General features: G+C 42.0%; 1 protein-coding gene across 1 annotated transcript in view; it reads left to right on the top strand.

Annotated features, from left to right (window-relative positions):
* The window catches only part of LOC122808473 (jhy protein homolog), a 908782-nt gene that overhangs the window by 31836 nt on the left and 855434 nt on the right, over positions 1 to 21512 (top strand). The window contains exon 2 of the mRNA XM_044079431.1: positions 15084 to 15568. Within this exon, the coding sequence (XP_043935366.1) occupies positions 15201 to 15568 (368 nt within the window). The 5' untranslated portion in view covers positions 15084 to 15200. The remainder of the gene's footprint in view (positions 1 to 15083; positions 15569 to 21512) is intronic.

Below are 21512 nucleotides of genomic sequence, written 5' to 3'. Positions count from 1 at the left end.
GCGGGAGACACCATGCCAAAACCTGTAGAAAACAGTGAATATTTATTAAAACAATAAAATAAAATAAAAAAGTGCACTGCTAAGCACTTTCAAGCTAACAAGCCTTTCATCAGATAGTGCATACCTAACAAAGCCAGACATTTAAAATACTCATTAACCAATCGAAAATCAGTATTTTACCCTCCTTTTTCTAAGGATGGGTTTTAAAGGGATAACAGTATTTAAGCCTGGGGGGCCTATCTGCCCCAAGTCTAAGTATCCACCTAGTCTCTGCACATTCCGTATCATTACTAATATCCCCTCCCCTTACATTATTTCTAAGTATTTGTAGTGCCATAAACAAAAAGTTATGTCCTATATTCTCCTTGACATCAGAAAATAAGGCATTAGATTCCTCCTGAAGTTTGATGTCTGAAACATGCTGAAATATCCTGGTTTTAAACATACTATTCGTCTTGCCAACATAGTATGAATCACAATTCTGACACACTGCTAAATATACTAAAGTCTTAGTACTGTAGTTTGCATAATCTTTAAAATAATAGTTCTGTCCTGTCATGGGATGCTCAAAGGAGCTGTTTTTCAAAATATATTGGCAGGCTTTGCAATAATGGCAAGGAAAAGTACTTATCTTCCTAGTCGTACGACCACTATGAGCATTGGTCTTAGGCTCATGACACAGCTTGTCCTTCAAGTTTCTGTTCCTTCTAAATATAAAACTAGGATCTTGATCTACTACCTCTTTTAACCTCATATCAGTATGTAGTATTTTCGAATGCTGCCTCGCTGTGTTACAGATGTCACCCACATCTCCACTATAGGTGAAAATCATGCTAACCTTGTTCCTGTTCCCAAAAAAGCCTCTTTGATCTGGAATGTTATCCACTTCATTCACATTCCTGTTAAGCCATGGTCTGGCTATACTTGTTCTTTTATTCTTACTATCTTGCACCAAGGGCATAACTTTCTTATGCTTATATCCCCTTTGGCTGAGGTTAGCTTGAAATTTCTCATCCTCATCTTGAAACCTTATATCCTCACTACACAATCTCGAAATTCTACAAACCTGGCCTTTTACTATATTGTCAAAGGTATGGCGTGGGTGCATACTATCATAAGGCAGCAAACTATTACGCCAGCAAGTTTTCCTATATAAAGATGTAGCTATATGGCCATCTTCATGCTTAGTTAGCAGTACATCTAAAAAATCTATCTCTGAAATGGAATAATTGACTGCGAATCTAAAAAGGTCAGTACTCGCCTCCAAATATTCAACAAAAGAAGATAACTCCTGATCTGTGCCTCCCCATAAAAAGAAGATGTCATCCACAAAATGGGTATAAAAACCCAATTTGTCTGTCCATGCATGCAGTGTATCAAAGATGGTAACATCTTCTCAATATGCCAGTACTAAGTTGGCATAAGAATTGGTGCAGGGTGTGCCCATGGCTACACCCTGCTGTTGCCGATAGTAACTGCCTTGACACAAGAATATATTATGTTCCAGTACAACATTTAAAAGTTTACATATCCTCTGAATACTATCATTATCTAACTGTGTTTTATTAATGAGTAAATTCTGTATCGCTGAGATACCGTATTGATTATTAATTACAGTGAAGAGACTATTAACATCCACTGTAACTAACAAATAATTCTTATCTAATGCTGTATCCCAATATGTTGATAAAGCTGTAATGAAGTGCGCAGTATCTTTCAATATTCCATGGAATAAACTAAGAACAGGTTTTAAAGCACATTCTATCCATATCGAAATATTTTCAGTCACCCATCCCCTTCCTGAAACTATAGGTCTAAGGGGTGGGTTTGATATGTTATTATGGATTTTTGCTAAAGCTTTAAATTCAGGAATCACTGGACATTCTACCCATAAAAAATATTTCAAACCATCATGTATAAGACCTACCTTCTGTAGGTTAATAATCTTAGTCTTTACCTTGTTAATAAAAGCTTTAACCATAATAGGAGGAAGTTTACCGAATGTGTGGTCATCCTCCAATAACATATTCAGTTTATCACAATAAAAACATTTGTTCATAACAACCACAGATCCACCCTTATCCACTGGCTTGATAACTATTCTATCATCTTTCATTAATGAATCCAAGGCTAACCTCTGTTGCTTAGTAAAGTTATAGAACTTACTTTTCCTACTATTGTTAATATAATAATATTAAGGCAGTTACTATCGGCAACAGCAGGGTGTAGCCATGGGCACATCCTGCTCCAATTCGTATGCCAACTTAGTATTGGCATATTGGGAAGATGTTACCATCTTTGATACACTGCATGCATGGACAGACAAATTGGGTTTTTATACCCATTTTGTGGATGACATCTTCTTTTTATGGGGAGGCACAGATCAGGAGTTATCTTCTTTTGTTGAATATTTGGTGGCGAGTACTGACTTTTTTAGATTCACAGTCAATTGTTCCAATTCAGAGATAGATTTGTTAGATGCACGGCTAACTAAGCATGAAGATGGCCATATAGCTACATCTTTATATAGGAAAACTTGCTGGCGTAATAGTTTGCTGCCTTATGACAGTATGCACCCACACCATACCTTTGACAATATAGTAAAAGGCCAAGTTTGTAGAATTTCGAGATTGTTTAGTGAGGATATAAGGTACAAGATGAGGTTGAGAAATTTCAAGCTAACCTCAGCCAAAGGGGATATAAGCATAAGAAAGTTATGCCCTTGGTGCAAGATAGTAAGAATAAAAGAACAAGTATAGCCAGACCATGGCTTAACAGGAATGTGAATGAAGTGGATAACATTCCAGAACAAAGAGGCATTTTTGGAAACAGGAACAAGGTTAGCATGATTTTCACCTATAGTGGAGACGTGGGTGACATCTGTAACATAGTTAGGCAGCATTCGAAAATACTACATACTGATATGAGGTTAAAAGAGGTAGTAGGTCAAGATCCTAGTTTTATATTTAGAAGGAACAGAAACTTGAAGGACATCCTGTGTCATGAACCTAAGACCAATGCTCATAGTGGTCATATGACTAGGAAGATAGGTACTTTTCCTTGCCATCATTGCAAAGCCTGCCAATATATTTTGAAAAAGAGCTCCTTTGAGCATCCCAGGACAGGACAGAACTATTATTTTAAAGGTTATGCAGACTGCAGTTCTAAGAATTTAGTATATTTAGCAGTGTGTCAGAATTGTGATTCATACTATGTTGGCAAGATGAATAGTATGTTTAAAACCAGGATATTTCAGCATGTTTCAGACATCAAACTTCAGAAGGAATCTAATGCCTTATTTTCTCATGTCAAGGAGAATATAGGACATAACATTTTGTTTACGGCACTACAAGTACTTAGCAATAATGTAAGGGGAGGGGATATTAGTAATGATACGGAATGTGCAGAGACTAGTTGGATAATTAGACTTGGGGCAGATAGGCCCCCAGGCTTAAATACTGTTATCTCTTTAAAACCCATCCTTAGAAAAAGGAGAGTAAAATACTGATTTTCTGATTGGTTAATGAGTATTTTAAATGTCTGGCTTTGTTAGGTATGCACTATCTGATGAAGGGCTTGTTAGCTTGAAAGCGCTTAGCAGTGCACTTTTTATTTTATTTTATTGTTTTAATAAATATTCACTGTTTTCTACAAGTTTTGGCATGGTGTCTCCTGCCTTTTGTGCCTTTTGGATTTATATCTTGTTTACTGGCAGAGTGACTTTGGTGCAGGTGACTTTTTTGTGGTTTACTTTTGGATTTTATACTGTTTTCCTGCCCACATGTCTGAACCATGAAGCATAGAGATAGAACTGGCTTATCGTCCGCATGGCAGTATGGATTCTCTGAAGAGAGGTGTAATTTTGACAACAAATCCGTTGTAAAATGTGGATATACAACGTTTGGCGGGTTTGGATCCTGAACAAGACTCCGCAGTGATGGGTGAGTCAGAGTTTTAAGAGCTAACAGCAAGTTTTCATAAGAATATTATGAGGCTTAAACGTTTATAGTGGCTAAGGTTTCATTTAGAAGCCTGTCTCAAATATAATATAGTACCAAGAAGCTTACATGTGTTTTGTATGCCTAGGCAAGGGGAGTTTTATCCTGACCTTTTGGCATGTTGGCAGGAGATCAATCTACAGACAAGCCTATCTTATATGAACTTGTTGCTATATTATTTTTAACCAGAAGAACAACAAATACCTAAAACTGTACAAGCCTTACAGAAAAACATACAGGGTCATTTCAAAGAGGAGCATCATATGGAGAGAATGGTAAATATAGTGTGTGCAGTTGCTTCGTATGACGCCAAATTACAACAAGTCAAAATTAAGAAACTTGTCAGAGGCTTCAATGACTTTGCCAAGGGCGATATTTTTGCTAGGCCGAGGAACAGGGCAAATTCGGCTAATACGTCCTCAGCGGTCAATGTTAGGGAACCAGCTCCTAATCAACAACTTGAAAAGGAGCTCAATGCCACCATGAACAAATTAATGATTCCTTCTAACAATGCGGCGTTTAGTCCAGACGCTGTTACTATGGCTATGATATGCAACGTGAGACCAGTCTACAAGGCGTTCAAGACACAGCAGGCATGGAATCAAACAATGAACAAGTGTTTGCTAGAACAGGGGCTAAGCCTAAGTCTTCCTTGTCTTTTGCCAGCAACAAGACTTTTACCATGCTCCCGGTAGCGGTCAAGAAAAAGACCTCACGCAAACGGATCTTTTCGAGTCAACATGAACAGAAGCGACAGAGAACTTCAAATTGACTGTGTGTGATTATAATAACATCGTGTACAATTTATCTGACATTGATCTTACACTAGATCAAGAATATGCGCTAAACAAAGGTTTAACTTTTGTGCTGGATGCGATGGCGGATTACAGTCAAATTATTTTAGATTTAATGTGTTTCGCTAGGAATGCTACACTGAAATTTATGTTTACTGATAGAAATTTAGAAGATAATTCAAAAGTTTTGAGGCAACCTAGTGATTTCATGCCTGTTTTTAGTCCAACTATGGTTACATTCATGTGTGTGAACAGGAAATTGAAATGTATATTAACAATAGTAGGAAAAGGAAGTTCTATAACTTTACTAAGCAAGAGAGGTTAGCCTTGGATTCATTAATGAAAGATGATAGAATAGTTATCAAGCCAGCGGGTAAGGGTGGATCTGTGGTTGTTATGAACAAATGTTTTTATTGTGATAAACTGAATATGTTATTGGAGGATGACCACACATTCGGTAAACTTCCTCCTATTATGGTTAAAGCTTTTATTGACAAGGTAAAGACTAAGTTTATTAACCTACAGAAGGTAGGTCTTATACATGATGGTTTGAAATATTTTTTATGGGTAGAATGTCCAGTGATTCCTGAATTTAAAGCTTTAGCAAAAATCCATAATAACATATCAAACCCACCCCTTAGACCTATAGTTTCAGGAAGGGGATGGGTGACTGAAAATATTTCGATATGGATAGAATGTGCTTTAAAACCTGTTCTTAGTTTATTCCCTGGAATATTGAAAGATACTGCGCACTTCATTACAGCTTTATCAACATATTGGGATACAGCATTAGATAAGAATTATTTGTTAGTTACAGTGGATGTTAATAGTCTCTTCACTGTGATTAATAATCAATACGGTATCTCAGCGATACAGAATGTACTCATTAACAAAACACAGTTAGATAATGATAGTATTCAGAGGATATGTAAACGTTTAAATGTTGTACTGGAACATAATATATTCTTGTGTCAAGGCAGTTACTATCGGCAACAGCAGGGTGTAGCCATGGGCACACCCTGCACCAATTCTTATGCCAACTTAATACTGGCATATTGAGAAGATGTTACCATCTTTGATAAACTACATGCATGGACAGACAAACTGGGATTTTATACCTGTTTTGTGAATGACATCTTTTTATGCGGAGGCACAGATCAGGAGTTATCTTTTTTTGTTGAATATTTAGAGGCGAGTACTGACTTTTTTAGATTCGCAGTCAATTATTCTAATTCAGAGATAGATTTTTTTAGATGTACGGCTAACTAAGAATGAAGATGGCCATATAGCTACATCTTTATATAGGAAAACTTGTTGGCATAATAGTTTGCTAACTTATGACAGTATGCACCCATGCCATACCTTAGGAACAAGGTTAGCATGATTTTCACCTATAGTGGAGACGTGGGTGACATCTGTAACATAGTGAGGCAGCATTCAAAAATACTATAAACTGATATGAGGTTAAAAGAGGTAGTAGGTCAAGATCCCAGTTTTATATTTAGAAGGAACAGAAACTTGAAGGACATGCTGTGCCATGAGCCTAAGACCAATGCTCATAGTGGTCGTACGACTAGGAAGATAAGTACTTTTCCTTGCCATCATTGCAAAGCCTGTCAATATATTTTGAAAAAGAGCTCCTTTGAGCATCCCAGGACAGGACAGAACTATTATTTTAAAGATTATGCAGACTGCAGTACTAAGAATTTAATATATTTAGCAGTGTGTCAGAATTGTGATTCATACTATGTTGGCAAAACGAATAGTATGTTTAAAACCAGGATATTTCAGCATGTTTCAGACATCAAACTTCAGAAGGACTCTAATGCCTTATTTTCTGATGTCAAGAATATAAAACATAAGTTTTTGTTTATGGCACTACAAATACTTAGCAATAATGTAAGGGGAGGGGATATTAGTAATGATACAGAATGTGCAGAGACTAGGTAGATAATTAGACTTGGGGCAGATAGGCCCCTAGGCTTTAATACTGTTATCACTGTCTTCTACAAGTTTTGGCGTGGTGTCTCCTGCCTTTTGTGCCTTTTGGATTTTTTAAAATCTTTTGGTATTGAGATGCGCTCTTTAGGGGGTGAGAGGGAGGTGAAGTTGGCACTAAATCGATCTGCCAGGATATTGGCAATATCCTTGGGATCAGTATATTTAATGCCATTCTGTTGTAGCTCAGAGTATAACTGAGCCTTGCCATTTAGATTCTTGACAAAACTATAGAATGCCTTGTAGTTGTCTTTGGAATCTTTTGCAATTTTATTTTCATAACTAGCTTTGGAGGATTTTATGAGGGATCTCAGCTTCTTACTGAGGTTGGTAAGGGAGTTTTTTGCATCCTGGGATTTTCCTCTTTTCTGCAACAGTTTCTTTCTTCTGTTGTATAGTTTGTTTATGGCAGGGGACCGCCATATCGGCTTCCTTTTTTTGGAGAAAAGCATCTTGATTCTATTTGGGATGGCATGATTCATGCACAAGTGGATGTACTCATACAGTGCCTTAGTGTAGGATTCAGCAGTCGAACCTTCAGCTCCCGTCTGCATGGGTATCATGAAGTTTGTCACTTCTGACTTGAGTAGCATGAAGTTGGCTTTGGAGAAGTTTTTTGTGGAGGTTTCCTTTCTGGGGGGTGGGGGTGGGATGTGGATGTCAAGGGTGATTTGCTTATGGTCAGACCTGACGAATGAGGGGGTGACCACTGATGTGGAGCATCTATCTTCCATGTTGGTAATGACCAGGTCTAGGATATTGGAGCCCCTGGTGGGACAATGGATTAGTTGATCCAGGGTGCTGGAATTTATGAATTCCAAGAATCACTAGGAAAAGGTGTTGGTACCCAAGCAGTTTTCCCAGTTAATGGCAGGGTAGTTGAAATCACCCAGTATTGGGGTGTTTGGTTGTATCTTAATATTTTCCAATATGTTTAGAAAGGTGTAGTGAGAATCTTGGGGCATGGTGAGGGATCTGTAGCAAGCTACAATTTGGATTGCAGTCTTACCTAGTGTTAGTTGCACCTGGAGAATTTCAGATGCATTGTGTTGGGCAACTAGCCTGGAGGTGTGAATATCCTTGGTGAATATGGACACTACTCAGCCTTTAGTGTTCCGGACTTGAAAGTGTGGTAAGAGTTGTAGCCTGGTATTGCAGGGGTGCTCTCTGGAGCCTTGAACCCGGTCTCAGTTGCTGCACAGATATTGATGTTCTCCATTTTTAGGAATGCCTTGAGAGAGTGCATTTTGAGGTTTAGACTTTAGCATTGAGTAGCATTACCTTCAGATTTTGCATGCTTGTATCTGTTACTGTGGTGGTTTTGTCCTTTGAACCTTGCCTAAGAAATAGGCAAGAGCTTTAGCCAGTATCCTGAATCCCAGGGGTGACAGGTGCAGACCATCTCTGGCAAGGCATCGTGGTTTGTCGATCATGTCATCCCAGGCATACAGATACTGGATCCCCTTTGAATGACACCAGAAGCTTAGCCAATTGTTGAAGTCAATCATTTTGTCCTTGTACTGTGGTATCATTCTGGGCGAAGGCAGGATGCTACTCAGGGCTAGGGTCATATTTGCCTGGGCAACATGATTCAAGAGCTGTTCCATGTCTCTTTTCATGTTGTCCAGGGAGGTACATCTCAAATCATTTACTCCAACATGGACAATGAGAGAGTCGTATTTGTACTTGTTGTGGAGTGACTTGAGTGCATGCGTTATGTGGCGGATATGGTAAGGCCTTGCTGTGTCTAATAATGGTGTCTGCCAACAAAGACAATTACTAGAATATTTTATTTAAAATTTGTTTACCGGGAAAGTCTTGGAACGAAGCCCAAGGAGAAATGCGCCAGATGCATGTCTTTGTAATGTGGGAGTAAACCGGAGCACCCAGAGGAAACCCACACTAAGCAGGGAGGACATGCAGACTCAGCACAGACGGCACTCCAGCCGAAAATCGAATCAGCGAACCTCTTGCTGTGACACGACAATGCTACCGCTTCACCACAGCGCCATCCTTTGAAATATGGAAATCAAAATCTAAACCAGCTATACTAGAAGCAGTGAAAATAGTAAAATAAATAAAACAACTGGAAATTGAGATCTTTAGAAAAGGGTAGCAGCAAACTACATAGGAAAAAAATGGGAATTATGGGAATAATACAGGGGAGGAATGAGATTTAAAAGGCAGCAGGACTTAAATGAGCTATATAATGTATAAAAAAGATTGGGTAGATTATAAGCGATGTATAATGTTTGCAACTGGGAGTGTGTCAGTATGGTTTGTGACATAAAATGCTTGCAACTAGGATTGTGTTGGTGTGATTCGCTTTCACTTATATAAATATATGATTGCCTATATAGTAAGTGATGGTTTAATAATTGCTTAAAACTCATAACAAGCACTAAATACCCCTAGCACTAGCTCCCCTTATACTGTCCAGAAGGACAAGGCTCTCTATTCGTCCACACCAGTCAATCAGAAAAACAGCTCACTCTACCTATTCAGGCATGTCCAAATGGCAGTTTCCAGTGTACTCTCCAGTCCAACTGGTGAATCTGGGCATTTTGAGGTAATATTACAACTGCCTCATGTACACAGACAACCCTCTCCTCCTACCACCAAACACTAATATATGCGAGAGATGCAATTATACAGCCAGACTGGAGGCAAAGCTCTCTCAACCCCAGACTGTAACTGACTGTCAAGAGGAGAAGGGTAATACTTGCAACACACTACCAGTCTCACATAGACCTAACAAACCAACACAGGCAAGTAACACACATAAATACATGAAAACATACTCGGAGGCTCTAAATAAAAATCTGCAAAAGCAACAGAGACCTCCAAAGCAGACATCCAAGCAACCTCCACAGCCCATCACCAACCATGAAACATATACTTCACATAATCAGTGTGCCACGCAATCACAGCCCTTAAGGCAAAATAACATACCCAACACATTAGTGATAGGCGACTCTATAGTCAGGCACACTGGTGTCCCACTAACTAGGCTGGACAAGGAGAAGGTTACAGTTAGCTGCCTGTCGGGTGCCAGGATCCGCCACATAACACAAGCACTCAGGTCACTCCAGAACAAGTACAAGTACGACTCTTGTCATTGTACATGTTGGTGTGAATGACCTGAGACATACCTCCCTGGACTACATGAAAAGAGACATGGAAGAGCTTTCTGATCATGTAGCCCAGGCAGGTATGACCCTGACCCTGAGTAGCATCCTACCCTCACCAAGAATGATGCCACAGTATAAAGAAAAAATGATCAACTTCAACAATTGGCTAAGTTTCTGGTGTCATTCAAAGGGGATCCAGTATCTGTCTGCCTGGGATGACATGCTCGACAAGCCACATTGCTTCGCAAGAGATGGCTTGCACCTGTCACCCTTAGGCTTTCGAATACTGGCAAAGGCTCTTGCCGCCCACATAGTGCCTTTTTTAGGCAAGGCTCAAAAGACAAACCCACCACTGCAAATAGCACAAGTAACCAAACACTGAGGGTAATGCTACTCAACGCCAGAAGTCTAAACCTCAAAATACACGCACTCGAGGCACTCCTCAGTATGGAGAACGTCGGTATCTGTGCAGTAACAGAAACCTGATTTAAGGCTTCAGAGAGCACCCCAGCACTGCCAGGCTATAACTCATACCATATCTTTCGGCCACAGAACCCGGATCGAAACACAAAAGGCGGGGATGTATCCATATTCATCAATGATACACCTCCAGGTTAGTGGTGCAGCACGATGCATCAGAGATCATCCAAGTGCAACTAACAACGGGCAAAACTGCAATCTAAATTGTAGCTTGCTACAGATCACCCACCATGACCCATGACCCCCATTCCGCATTTTTGGAGACAATGGGAAATATGAAGGTCCTACCAAACACCCTAATACTGGGTGATTTCAACTACCCAAACATTAACTGGGAAAACTACTCAAGTACTAACTCCCTTGCCCAACGCTTCCTAGAATTTACAAACTCGAACGCCCTGGATCAACTGGTCTACACCCCCACCAGAGGGAATAACATATTGGACCTGGTCATCACCAATATGGGCAAACGGTGTTCCACACCTGATGTCAACCCCTCGCTGGTTAGATCAGACCATAGACTAATCACTCTGGATATTCACATTCCGCCCCCAACCCTAATCAAGGAAACCACTGTGAAAATCTTTTCAAAAGCAAACTTCACATTGCTTAAGACCGAGGTGGAAAGGTTCACAGCCCCCACGCCAATGGCCATTGCTGTCCAAGCTGCCTGAAACCTATACAAAGACACTCTATGATCATCTGCAGGAATTCAGGGATCGTGCCATCCAAAGTAAAACCAAGACTTACTCCTCCAAGAAATGGAAACCAGTCTGCTGGACCCCTGCCATAAACAGGCTCTACAATAGAAGGAGGAAACTAGTACAGATAAGAGCAAAATCCCTAAAAGGAAAGACATCCCTGATCAGTATCAGCAATAAACTACGATCCCTCATTAAATCATCCAAGGCTAGCTTTGAAAGAAAAATTGCCAAGGACTCCAAAGATAACTACAAAGCGTTCTTTAGCTATGTCAAGAACCTAAGTGGAAACTCTCAGATCTGCTCTGAGTTGGTGCTGAATGGCACAACATACACTGAACCGACTGATATTGCCAACATTTTGGCAGACAGGTTCAGTGCAAACTTCACACCCCTCTCATCCCCTAAAGGGCTCATAACCATACCAGAAGAATGTAAGGCCCCAGCAATCACCGACACACAGGTTAAAGCAGCCCTATCCAAAGCCAAAAACACAGCCTCAATGGGATCGGACGATGTCCCAGGCTGTGTCTTACAAGAGTTCCAAAATGAACTAACCCCTCACCTAAACACACTGTTCAAACTCGGCCTTTCTACAGGCTATGTACCCACAGAGTGGCATACAGCAACAGTTATCCCACACCAAAGGGGGACGCCACAGCGGACCCTGGAAACTATCACCCTATAAGCCTGACAAGCCTGGTCTGCAAGCATATGGAGCACATCATCATGGAACTCGTTAACAGAGACATTGGGAACCTCCAAACTTTGGACCCCACACAGTTTGGCATTGTTAAGGGCAGATCATGCCTCCTAAATCTGGTGGACTTCTTTGAGACAGTTACCAAGGCATTAGATGAGGGTAAGGAGGTCCACACACCCTACCTAGACCTCGCAAAGGCTTTCGACACCATTCCCCATTCTGGTATTATAGACAAACTCACCAACCTGAACATTAACCCCTATGTCACGAGATGGGTTGCAAATTGGCTCACGGACAGAACCCACATGGTGAGAGTTGCAGACTCTAGGTCCGACTCTAAACCAATTACAAGTTGCGTTCCCCCAGGGCACAGTCCTAGGACCCCTCCTGTTCGGTATATACTTCTCAGAGGTACAGGCAAGCACAGGAGGACTTTGGCTGACCAGGTTCACAGACGACTGCAAACTAGGGGCCATAATTGATTCTCCGGCTGATTCAGACACCCTCCAGATGGGTCTCACTGAGACAGATAAATGGTGTCAAAATCATGGCCTCAAGCTGAATGCCAAAAAGTGCATAGTCATCCCCTTTGGAAAAAAACAAAGTACTCGCGAACTACCACATAGGTGGTAGTCCCCTAAATACAGAAAAAGTAATAAGGGATCTAGGGACCCAAGTAGTTAGCAATCTCTCCTTTGATAATCATATTGCCAAGGTGGTTAGAAAATTCTTCTACGTGGCCCACCTAATCTCAAAAGGGTTCTCATCCAGAACAAAGGTGCTTATTGTGCCTCTCTACTCATCACTTATTAGACCCATCATAGCATACAATGCCCCATTTGGGATGTACCTTACAAGACACCTGCAACAGCTAGACAGACCACAAAAGTACCTCACCAAGAGGATTACTGGCCTCAAACAGATGACCTATGCAGCCCGACTAAAGAAACTCCAGCTGTACTTGGTTGCATACCGCTTACTCAGAGGTGATCTCTGCTTGACATACAAGGCCATGTCCAACCCAGAATTGATGGATATGCTCCACCTAAAAAAACAAATCCCTGAGAGCCACACGCTCTAGGGATATAAACCTTACCACAACGATAAATAGGATGTGCTGGAGGGATAGATTTCTGACCCAGAGACTCCCTATGCTTTGGAACAAGATTCCAATATACATCAGGCAGAGCCCTTCACTAGCACTCTTCAAGAGAAACCTTGACGGGTGGATGGGAAACAGAAAAGTTACCCTGGGGATCACTGCAGCGCCTCTGCTGGACAGAGGCACAGGGAACTAATGGCTCTGCTGGTCAGAGGCACAGGGAACTAATCCAATGGGGTGGCGGAAGCCAACACACTCTGGCTAGGCTTATAAATGCCCTTGGGCAGATAGCCTAGTACTTAACCTATGAACTTATGAGCCTATGAATAAAGATGCTTACTGTTTAAAAAAGGGTAGGAATTGAATAATTTATGCAATGTTGCTTAGGTTATATGATATGTAGCAATACATGTGAAGTATAATGTTTGTTATGTTAAATATAGTTTGATTACTTTTATATGAATGCAAATTTGTCTATGTCACAAGTGATAATTCAAAAACATTGTTTGAAAAAAATAACCTTTCCCATTTGATTGGCGTTACTCATCCCATGATCAATAATTATATATTACCTGTAATGAGAATAACTGGGATCTTACTATAGATAATTTGAAGGGACCAGTGCATTTAGGAGCCACCTTTGTCCACTGATAGTAAAGGGGGTAGTCATGGGGTAAATGTTCCTTTTCCCATCCTTAGATCTAAGTTGTGCTTGAATATGGATAGGGATGAACTTTGTTTTATGTGGATGGAGAATCTGTTCCAGAGCAGTGGTATCTTCTGTGAGATGTACCTTCCCCTGCAAAGTGTTCTGCTGATGTTGCAGAAGGGGATTAGATCCATAGACAGAGTGTTTCTGATTCCATTTGACTTGCTGATGTAGCTCAAATCCTTCAATAATGGGTCGGAGGATTCCTTGTACACCAGAAATAGCTCACCTCTTAGCAGTTTGTAGGATACAGTGTATAGTGACAGGGCTTTGAGTTGATCCATGTAGGATATGTTGTTTATCTCTTATATCCTTTTTAGTAAAGTATCTCTGTGGGTGTTCCAGTTGTTGCATGTGTCTGGAAACCTACATACCAAAAGGGGCATTATACACGATGACTGTCTTAATGGGGGCTGAGTAAAGGGAAACAGTGACATCAGTAGAGCTAGACAATCCATTTGTTTATAGGTTGTACAATATAGAAGGACCTTCTTACTACAGTGGGCATGTGCTGGTCAAAAGCAAGGTCATTGTCTGCATAAGTTTCCAAAGCCCGAACAACTGGGTCAACTCTTAGGGGTGTATTTTAATGTGCTAGTTCTCTGAGTAGGATGACTTCACAAAGGATACAATAATGCATTTTTGGCATTTGGTTTCAGTCCATAATTTTGGCTCCAATTATTTATTTGAGCAAACCTTCCTGCAGGATGGCTAAGTCATTTGGGTCATTTCTCTCTGGTCATTTTTCTCCAAAGGTGTCGTCATTTTGCTTAAAAATTCCATAGAGCTGCCAATTTTACTTTTACTGGAGCAGATTTGTGACAGACCACATTTGTTACTTTCTAAATATGAGAAACTGGCCATCCTTTTTCTGTAGACTGGAAATCCTTATTTGTTCTTTACAAATGTTATTTGTTAATCCCACTCAAACTCTAAGTATTGTTACAGACCTAAGTAGGTCTGCTGGCCTTTGCAGTCCATTTTGTTACTATCTGTTACCAAGAACAAAGGCCAGTATGGGACACAGGTCAAAGTCCAGTGTTATGGGTAAGAAATACAATTGGCTCCTGTATTGCTACTGTTCAGCATCTATCTGTCTGCAGTTCATATTAATGTTGTAAGCGCTCAGCCTTTTCAGTGATGCCTACTTTAATACCTAGTTCCTTATTGTTATTATCATATTGTTTATACAGCACAAAAAGTTTGTTTGGCATTGTTAGTTCAGTTATAGTTTAGAGTGCTATGCTGTGCTTATCTTTTCTGGATTGCTGTGTAAAGGTGCTACTGGGCACATTTAGCTTAACAAATAAAGAAAAATGAGTATGTGCAGACATTTTAGCAGATGGAAAGAAAATATATATAATTGAAGATGATCCTTGAGCAGAGTAAGAAACTATAAAATCAGCAGTGACACCTGTGTGCATCTTACAAATTCAATGATCCTGAACTTCTGAACTTGCATTTCAGGTACTTCATTGCATTGAGGAGATCAGAAAACAATATGAAGCTTCCCATAAAAGATGATATATGTATCATAAATTTATTTAATAGGCTTCAGACAGTGTGATTCTGAAATTTATAGCCATGGATACACACAGCAGCCCACTTCCTAGACTCAGAGCTGTTAATCGCATTGCACATTTCACCAAGACAGAGAAAGTGCCTGAGAACACATTATCTCATGAGGAGGATTTACACCTTAGCCTCCATGACTCTCTGGATTCTGAGTCTGAGAGTTTGGTTCAGGAAAGAATGTATCAGTTTGAGCTGCAGAGGAGAATTCATGAAAATGAGCAGTTGGTGAACAAAACTCCTACTGAAAATCAAGATGATTCTGAAAATGAAGATGATAATGAACTGTGGGACAGTTTAGAGGAATCTTCAAATAGTGAAGGAAGGAGGTCACTAAAACTGGAACATGTTAACAGTATTCTGCAGAAAAACACCTTGAGGTAAGGAATAACACAACCTTCTGTTTTGTCTGATCTCCCATTCTGTATGTCAGACACAACATTAAAATGAGTGTAGATTCTATTGATTTCATTACGTTTTCAACTTTAAATATGCTTATGGATGTTATATTATAAGTGCACACAGAATGTGTGCAGATTACACCTAAAATGCAACAGATACTGAAGTGACTATTATTTCTAAAATGGTCTGTTCTTCAGAAAGCTGGTAGGGATAAATAGTTCATGTATATAATATAATGTTGCATATGAAGATTGCAAATAGTGCTACAAAGTGACAAAAAGGCATAAAAATGGTTGCTGTTTTTCTGATTTTAATTATCCAAATCTCAAAAGCCATATGGCCATACGAATGAACATGTAGATGTCTGCTGTGTAAAGGCAAAACTGTGAGATTCATACCAGCTGTTTAATCTGATATATTTCACTCTCAAATGTATTGCTATAGCTGAAACACTAAAAATAGCGGAATACAATTAAAACCTAGAAAAAATAGTGATAAAACAGCAGTATCTCATCAATGGAAATAAATGGTTACCTTGCACTCCAGCAAGTATAGCTCATGTGAATAGCTTTATTTTAATTTCTTTTTATCTTGGTTTATCAAAACTGCATTGATTTGTATTGTGTGAGCCAACAGTATTTGCACTACAGTGGTGTTTTCACTTTCCCTATGTTGCGTAGCAGTAGAGTTGATAATTAGACAAATAAGTGTGGTGTGTGGGTCCAGGCCCCCACCATAGGGGGTGTAGGGGTGACTTGCCTCCTGCAAAAGTACAACTTTTCATCTGATGTTGTTAATCTTCTTCCCATTCATCACTGATGGGTTCGGTTCTGAGCCCTTGGAACCGGGTCGGCCTGATACCAAGCTCGCATACACCAAAAACTGTAGAGCTAAGCTGATACCCACAATGCCCTTCTCCCAGTTACCTCAGATCTCATTTGCCGCACAGCCATATAGCAGCGTTTCACTGAGCTCTCCAGCTGAGTGTCATATTTTATAAAAAATTGTGTGTTTTTTTTTAACTTTTGTCTTAATCCAACTCTTTTTTTACCCTTTTTTATCTATCTAGCTCTACCCGTTGGATATTTCTTATACCATCGTTGGTATGCCTTCGCCTACCCTTGTGGTATTATTCGATACCATCGTTGGTATCTTGTTTTCTCTTTTCTTCACTCCTTTTAGTCACAGTAGTGTGTGTGTTTTTCATGTGTATGGAAATTTCTGATAAAAAAGGGACTTTACGGTTTAAACATTGCACTTCCTGCAATGGCAAACTCCATAACAGTGACTCGCATGACGATTGTGTGTATTGTTTGGGGGTTTCTCACCTCTTTGTGAAACCTCCTTGCCAGATTTGCCTAAGTTTTAGTCAGTGGGCACTGAACGAAAGAAAAAGCAAACTGATTTTGAAAAGCCTTTTAGTCTCTCCTTTATCAGAGGTCTCAACCCATCCAGTGAAGGACAAAAAACGTCCCCATTCAGATCCCTCTTCACCTGCTGGTCATAAACATAAGGCCCACAAATCTTCATCGGAGCATAGAATTGCTTCATTGGCTCCGACTACGACTATTGCTTCTGTTCCGAGCTCTGGTCCAGTTGCCACTTTATCCAATGTCATACATATTACAGAAACTTCGGCGTCGCCTTTGGCACCGACCTCTATGGCACCAGCCCTGTCTACAGTGTCAGCTATGGCTCCGACCTTACTTTCTATAATAGTTTCAGCACCAACTTCGCCTTTTACCGCACCAAAGGCGGTTCCGACAATCGCTTTGGAACTGATAATAACCTCGACCTCGAGTGCCTCCTCGACACGAAGTCCCTTCTTGACGTCACTGATTCCTCTATTACCTGTCTCCAAGTTAGAGACTATGGTGCCGATAACTCAAACACCATGGACCCAGTACTCCCCTTCATTGGACCTGTTCTTAGGCCAGACGTACATCCCTTTCTGGACTGGCCTGACTCCCCTTCAGGAGTGTCCACGAGATCCACCAGGAGTCTTTCTGAATTCGATGTGGTGCGCCTGCTGGATCAGCTGTTGACAGCCAGAGGGATAACAAATGTTCCTAAGACTCATCCCACTTTGGGTTTGGGTCTATTGCTCCCAGGACTCCCACTTATACTCCTCCATCGGATCCATCAGTTCTGAAGCCCATTGCTCTGACGTCCTTGGTGGAAACCTATTCCTCGGCACCAACAGTGACCCTCACTGATGCTTCGAGGCCACCCCTTTGGGTTTCGGTTACATCGGAACCGTCCCTTCCTCAGTCACATGGTTGGGGGGGGTGGAATCCTCAGTTCTGAAGCACGATTCCAAATTTTTTATTGGTTCTCTCCTCGGGATAATGCCTGCCCCGATCTTGCTTGAGGCTCCATCCCCGGGAAAGGGTCTGATGAAGTGGGGTGTGACCCCGGTTCCTAGGTTGTCCTACTCGATTCTGGGCTCTCATTCCTTTTCGGGTGGGTCTATTTTCCGGGTGATGGAGAGGGTGCTTTTTTCTGGAAGCGTTCCTCCTATGTCGGAACTTCTCCCTGCTCCCCTCTGAGCTACAGCTACCACGGGCCACCTCTCCAGGACACCGAGAAGAAAAGCCTCAGGAAATCCCAGTTCAGCGTACTCTTCCTTCCGAGTCTTCCTCAGACATCCCCACTGAAGAACCTCCTCAGAAGAAGGAGTGTAAGAGGAAACACATTGACTCTCCTGAAGAGTCTCTCACAGAGGATGTGGACTACGATGATGGGGAGGGGTCCCCATGGTCACCCCCTGATGATATCTCCTTTGGAGACATCCTGGAAATATTGAAACATAGGGGTGGCTGGAAGCCCTCTAACCCTTCCTTGGAGGAGTCCGTCTTCCCGCAGGCTTTTCTCTCTCATCCTTCTACTTCTTGGGTGACCCCACCTGCCAATGAGCTAGTCCAGCTCATCGTGCAGCATGCGTAGAAGAACCCTGATTCTATTGAGGCCATTCCCAAGAGACCAGATAAGACTATTTCCCCACCAGAGGAGCATCCCCACTGGTCTAGAGGCTTTCCAGTCGATGCTATGGTGGTGGCGGCGGCCACTAAAAAGGATCTAGCGGAAGAAAGTCCTACTGTTCACCCACCCAGCAGAGAGTCCTGGGCTGTGGACAGACTAGGGAAGCGAGTTTTTGCCTCAGCGACCTTTGCAGTCAGGTCCCTGAACTACTTGGCACATTTCACGAGACTCCAAAGAGATCTGATTTCCAAACTTTCTGGAGCCCTCATGGGTCAAGTTTCTGATGGGGCACGAGACATTGTTGCCTCTCAACTTTCCAGCCTTGAATCTATCTCCAACTCGTCCATGAGGTTGCTCTCCCACGCAACCGAAGGAGCGGGTAGAGCTGCGGGTGCAGGCATATGAGGCATCATGCCTGGATGTGCATCTGTGACCTTGCAGACTCCTTCAAGTCCTCCTTTTTGAACGCCCCTATTGAACCATCTTCCTTGCTTGGGTCCTAAGTAAAGGACACACTGGCCAGGTGTGAGCAGGATGGAAAGATCTTGTCTGCCATTGGCCTTCATTTTTCCAAGCCCCAACGTTCTTTTTCCAGAAACCAGAGGAGTGGGAAAATATGGCACAACAAAATCTTAAGGTCCTTTCCACAATGCACGTGGTGAGGATTCCCCTAGAGGCAGAGGGGGTTCCAATGGTGGAGGATGCCCCTTTAAGGGCATAGGGGGTCCCCGAAATCAAGACTCCAGGGATTCTTTCTCCAGGAGGTCTTATCAGCGCTCCTGAAGTGTTGCCCGATTGCTTTCTTCTGGAAGCAGTCGAGGCTCATTTTTCTCTGCCCCAAACTGCCTGCCACTCTATTACAAATAATCATTGGTTGCAGAGAATAATCCCCAGAAGCTATTACATCCCTCTAACATCCCGTCCAAAACCTACAAAGAACCTTCCCGATGTTCCACCCAGTCAAAGGGAAGAAGTGGCTTCAGAGATAAGAAAGTTGTGTCAAAAAAGAGTCATCCAACCAGTCCCCCTAGACGAATGCGGATCCGTTTTTTTATCCAAGATTCTTTTTGGTGCCGAAAAAGACCGGGGACTGGAGACTCATTCTGGATCTCAGCCATGTAAACAAGTCAGTGGTTCAAACCAAATTCCACATGGTCACTATTCAAATCATTCTCCCTTTTTTACAGGAGGATGTTTGGATGTGCTCGATAAACCTCTGGGATACGTATTACTACATCAAAATGCACAAACGCTCTCCTTCACTTCTGGCTACGAACCAATCATTACCAATTCTGAGCCCTGCCATTCAGTCTCTCGACGGTCCACAGAGTGTTCACGAAATGCCTAGCAGTGGTGACAGCTCATCTGAGACTTCAGGGATTCCAGGTGTTTCCATATTTAGATGATTGGCTCCTTTCCGCCCCCACCAAGCGTCTCATGACCATGAACCTTCGTTACACACTCTCACTAGTGGAGTCCCTAGGCATCACAGTTCATTGGGAGAAATCTAATTTACAGCCTACCCAACAGCTGGAATTTATAGGGGCAGTTTTCAATACTCGAACATGCTTGGTATCTCTACCAGCTCACAGGCTTCAGAGGTTAAGATTGCAAGTACGAGTGATACTCTGTCAAAGAAAGGTGTCAGCAAGAGAAGTTCTCCAGGCTGTGGGGTCCATGGCTGCGGCCATTCCGATTGTTCCTCTGGCAAGATTACACATGAGACTGTTAGAATGGCTCTTATTGTCCCAATGGTTGGCAAATCTTCACCCCCTAAACTCACAGATCTTCATTACCAACTCTTGCAAGCAAGATCTCCTCTGGTGGATGAGGCCAGATGAAAACTTTGATGTCTCCCCTTTCAGACTCCTCAACCCAACCCCACGGTGACAACAGACGCTTCCCTGATAGGTTGGGGGGCCATTTTCAGGGAAAGACAGTCCAAGGCACGTGGTCCAGCTTAGAGGCCAACCTGCATATCAATGTTCTGGAGTGGAGAGCGGTGCTGTTGGCATTGCAGGCATTACATCCGCTCCTTCCATCGGGAATGATTGCGATTCATTCAGACAATATGTCAGTAGTCTGGTACATAAACAAACAAGGAGAAACCAAATCCTACCCCCTGTGTTGAGAGGTCATGAGAATTTGGCACTGGGCGATAGCTTCCAACTGCTTTTTTATAGCAACGCATATCCCAGGGAGCTCCAAAGTGATTGCGGACAGGCTGAGCAGATGCATCCTCCTTCCATACGAGTGGTCTCTCAATCCAAACATGACAGCAGAAATTTTCAGCCGATGGGGCCAGCCTTGCTGCAATCTCTTTGCGTCCCCTTTGAATAACAAATGCAGCAGCTTCTTTGCCCTCTTTCCCCCAGAGGGGGAGTCCCCGAGAGACGCTCTGACGTACGATTGGCCCACGGGTCTCCTCTATGCTTATCCTCCAATTCCTTTGATATCCCTATTTTTGAAGAAAGCAATTCGATTAAGATGCAAGGTGATCCTCAGTGCCTCATTCTAGCCTCGACAAGTGTGGTTCCCCTTCCTCCAGTCTCACCTGTTACAACCTTCATGGATCCTGGACACTCGTCCAGACTTAATTTCTCACCCCCAAGGGTTGACCCTTCCATATCTGTCCACTCTCAAGCTGAAAGCTTGGTTTCTCCACTTCCATTAGTCGCCAGGCAGGAAACCCTGTCCTCACCTCTTTGCAGTATTATTCTGGACTCCCATAAGCCATCCATCAGAAAACATTACAGAGATAAGTGGAAAAGGTTTGCTCTTTAGTCTAAAGAACAGATGCTAGACCCCTTCTCAGCTCCGGTGTCTGTTATACTTCAATACCTTTCTGGGTTTTTTGAGAATGGAGCATCAGCTTCTACCATTCAAGTCCATTTACCAGCTATTTCCAATTTTCATAATGGTTTGGAGGGCATTCCACTT

This window comes from Protopterus annectens, chromosome 8.part0 (assembly GCF_019279795.1).
Source record: "Protopterus annectens isolate FY-2018-M chromosome 8.part0, PAN1.0, whole genome shotgun sequence".
NCBI lineage: Eukaryota > Metazoa > Chordata > Ceratodontiformes > Protopteridae > Protopterus > Protopterus annectens.
This window is presented reverse-complemented; position numbering and strand designations above follow the sequence as displayed.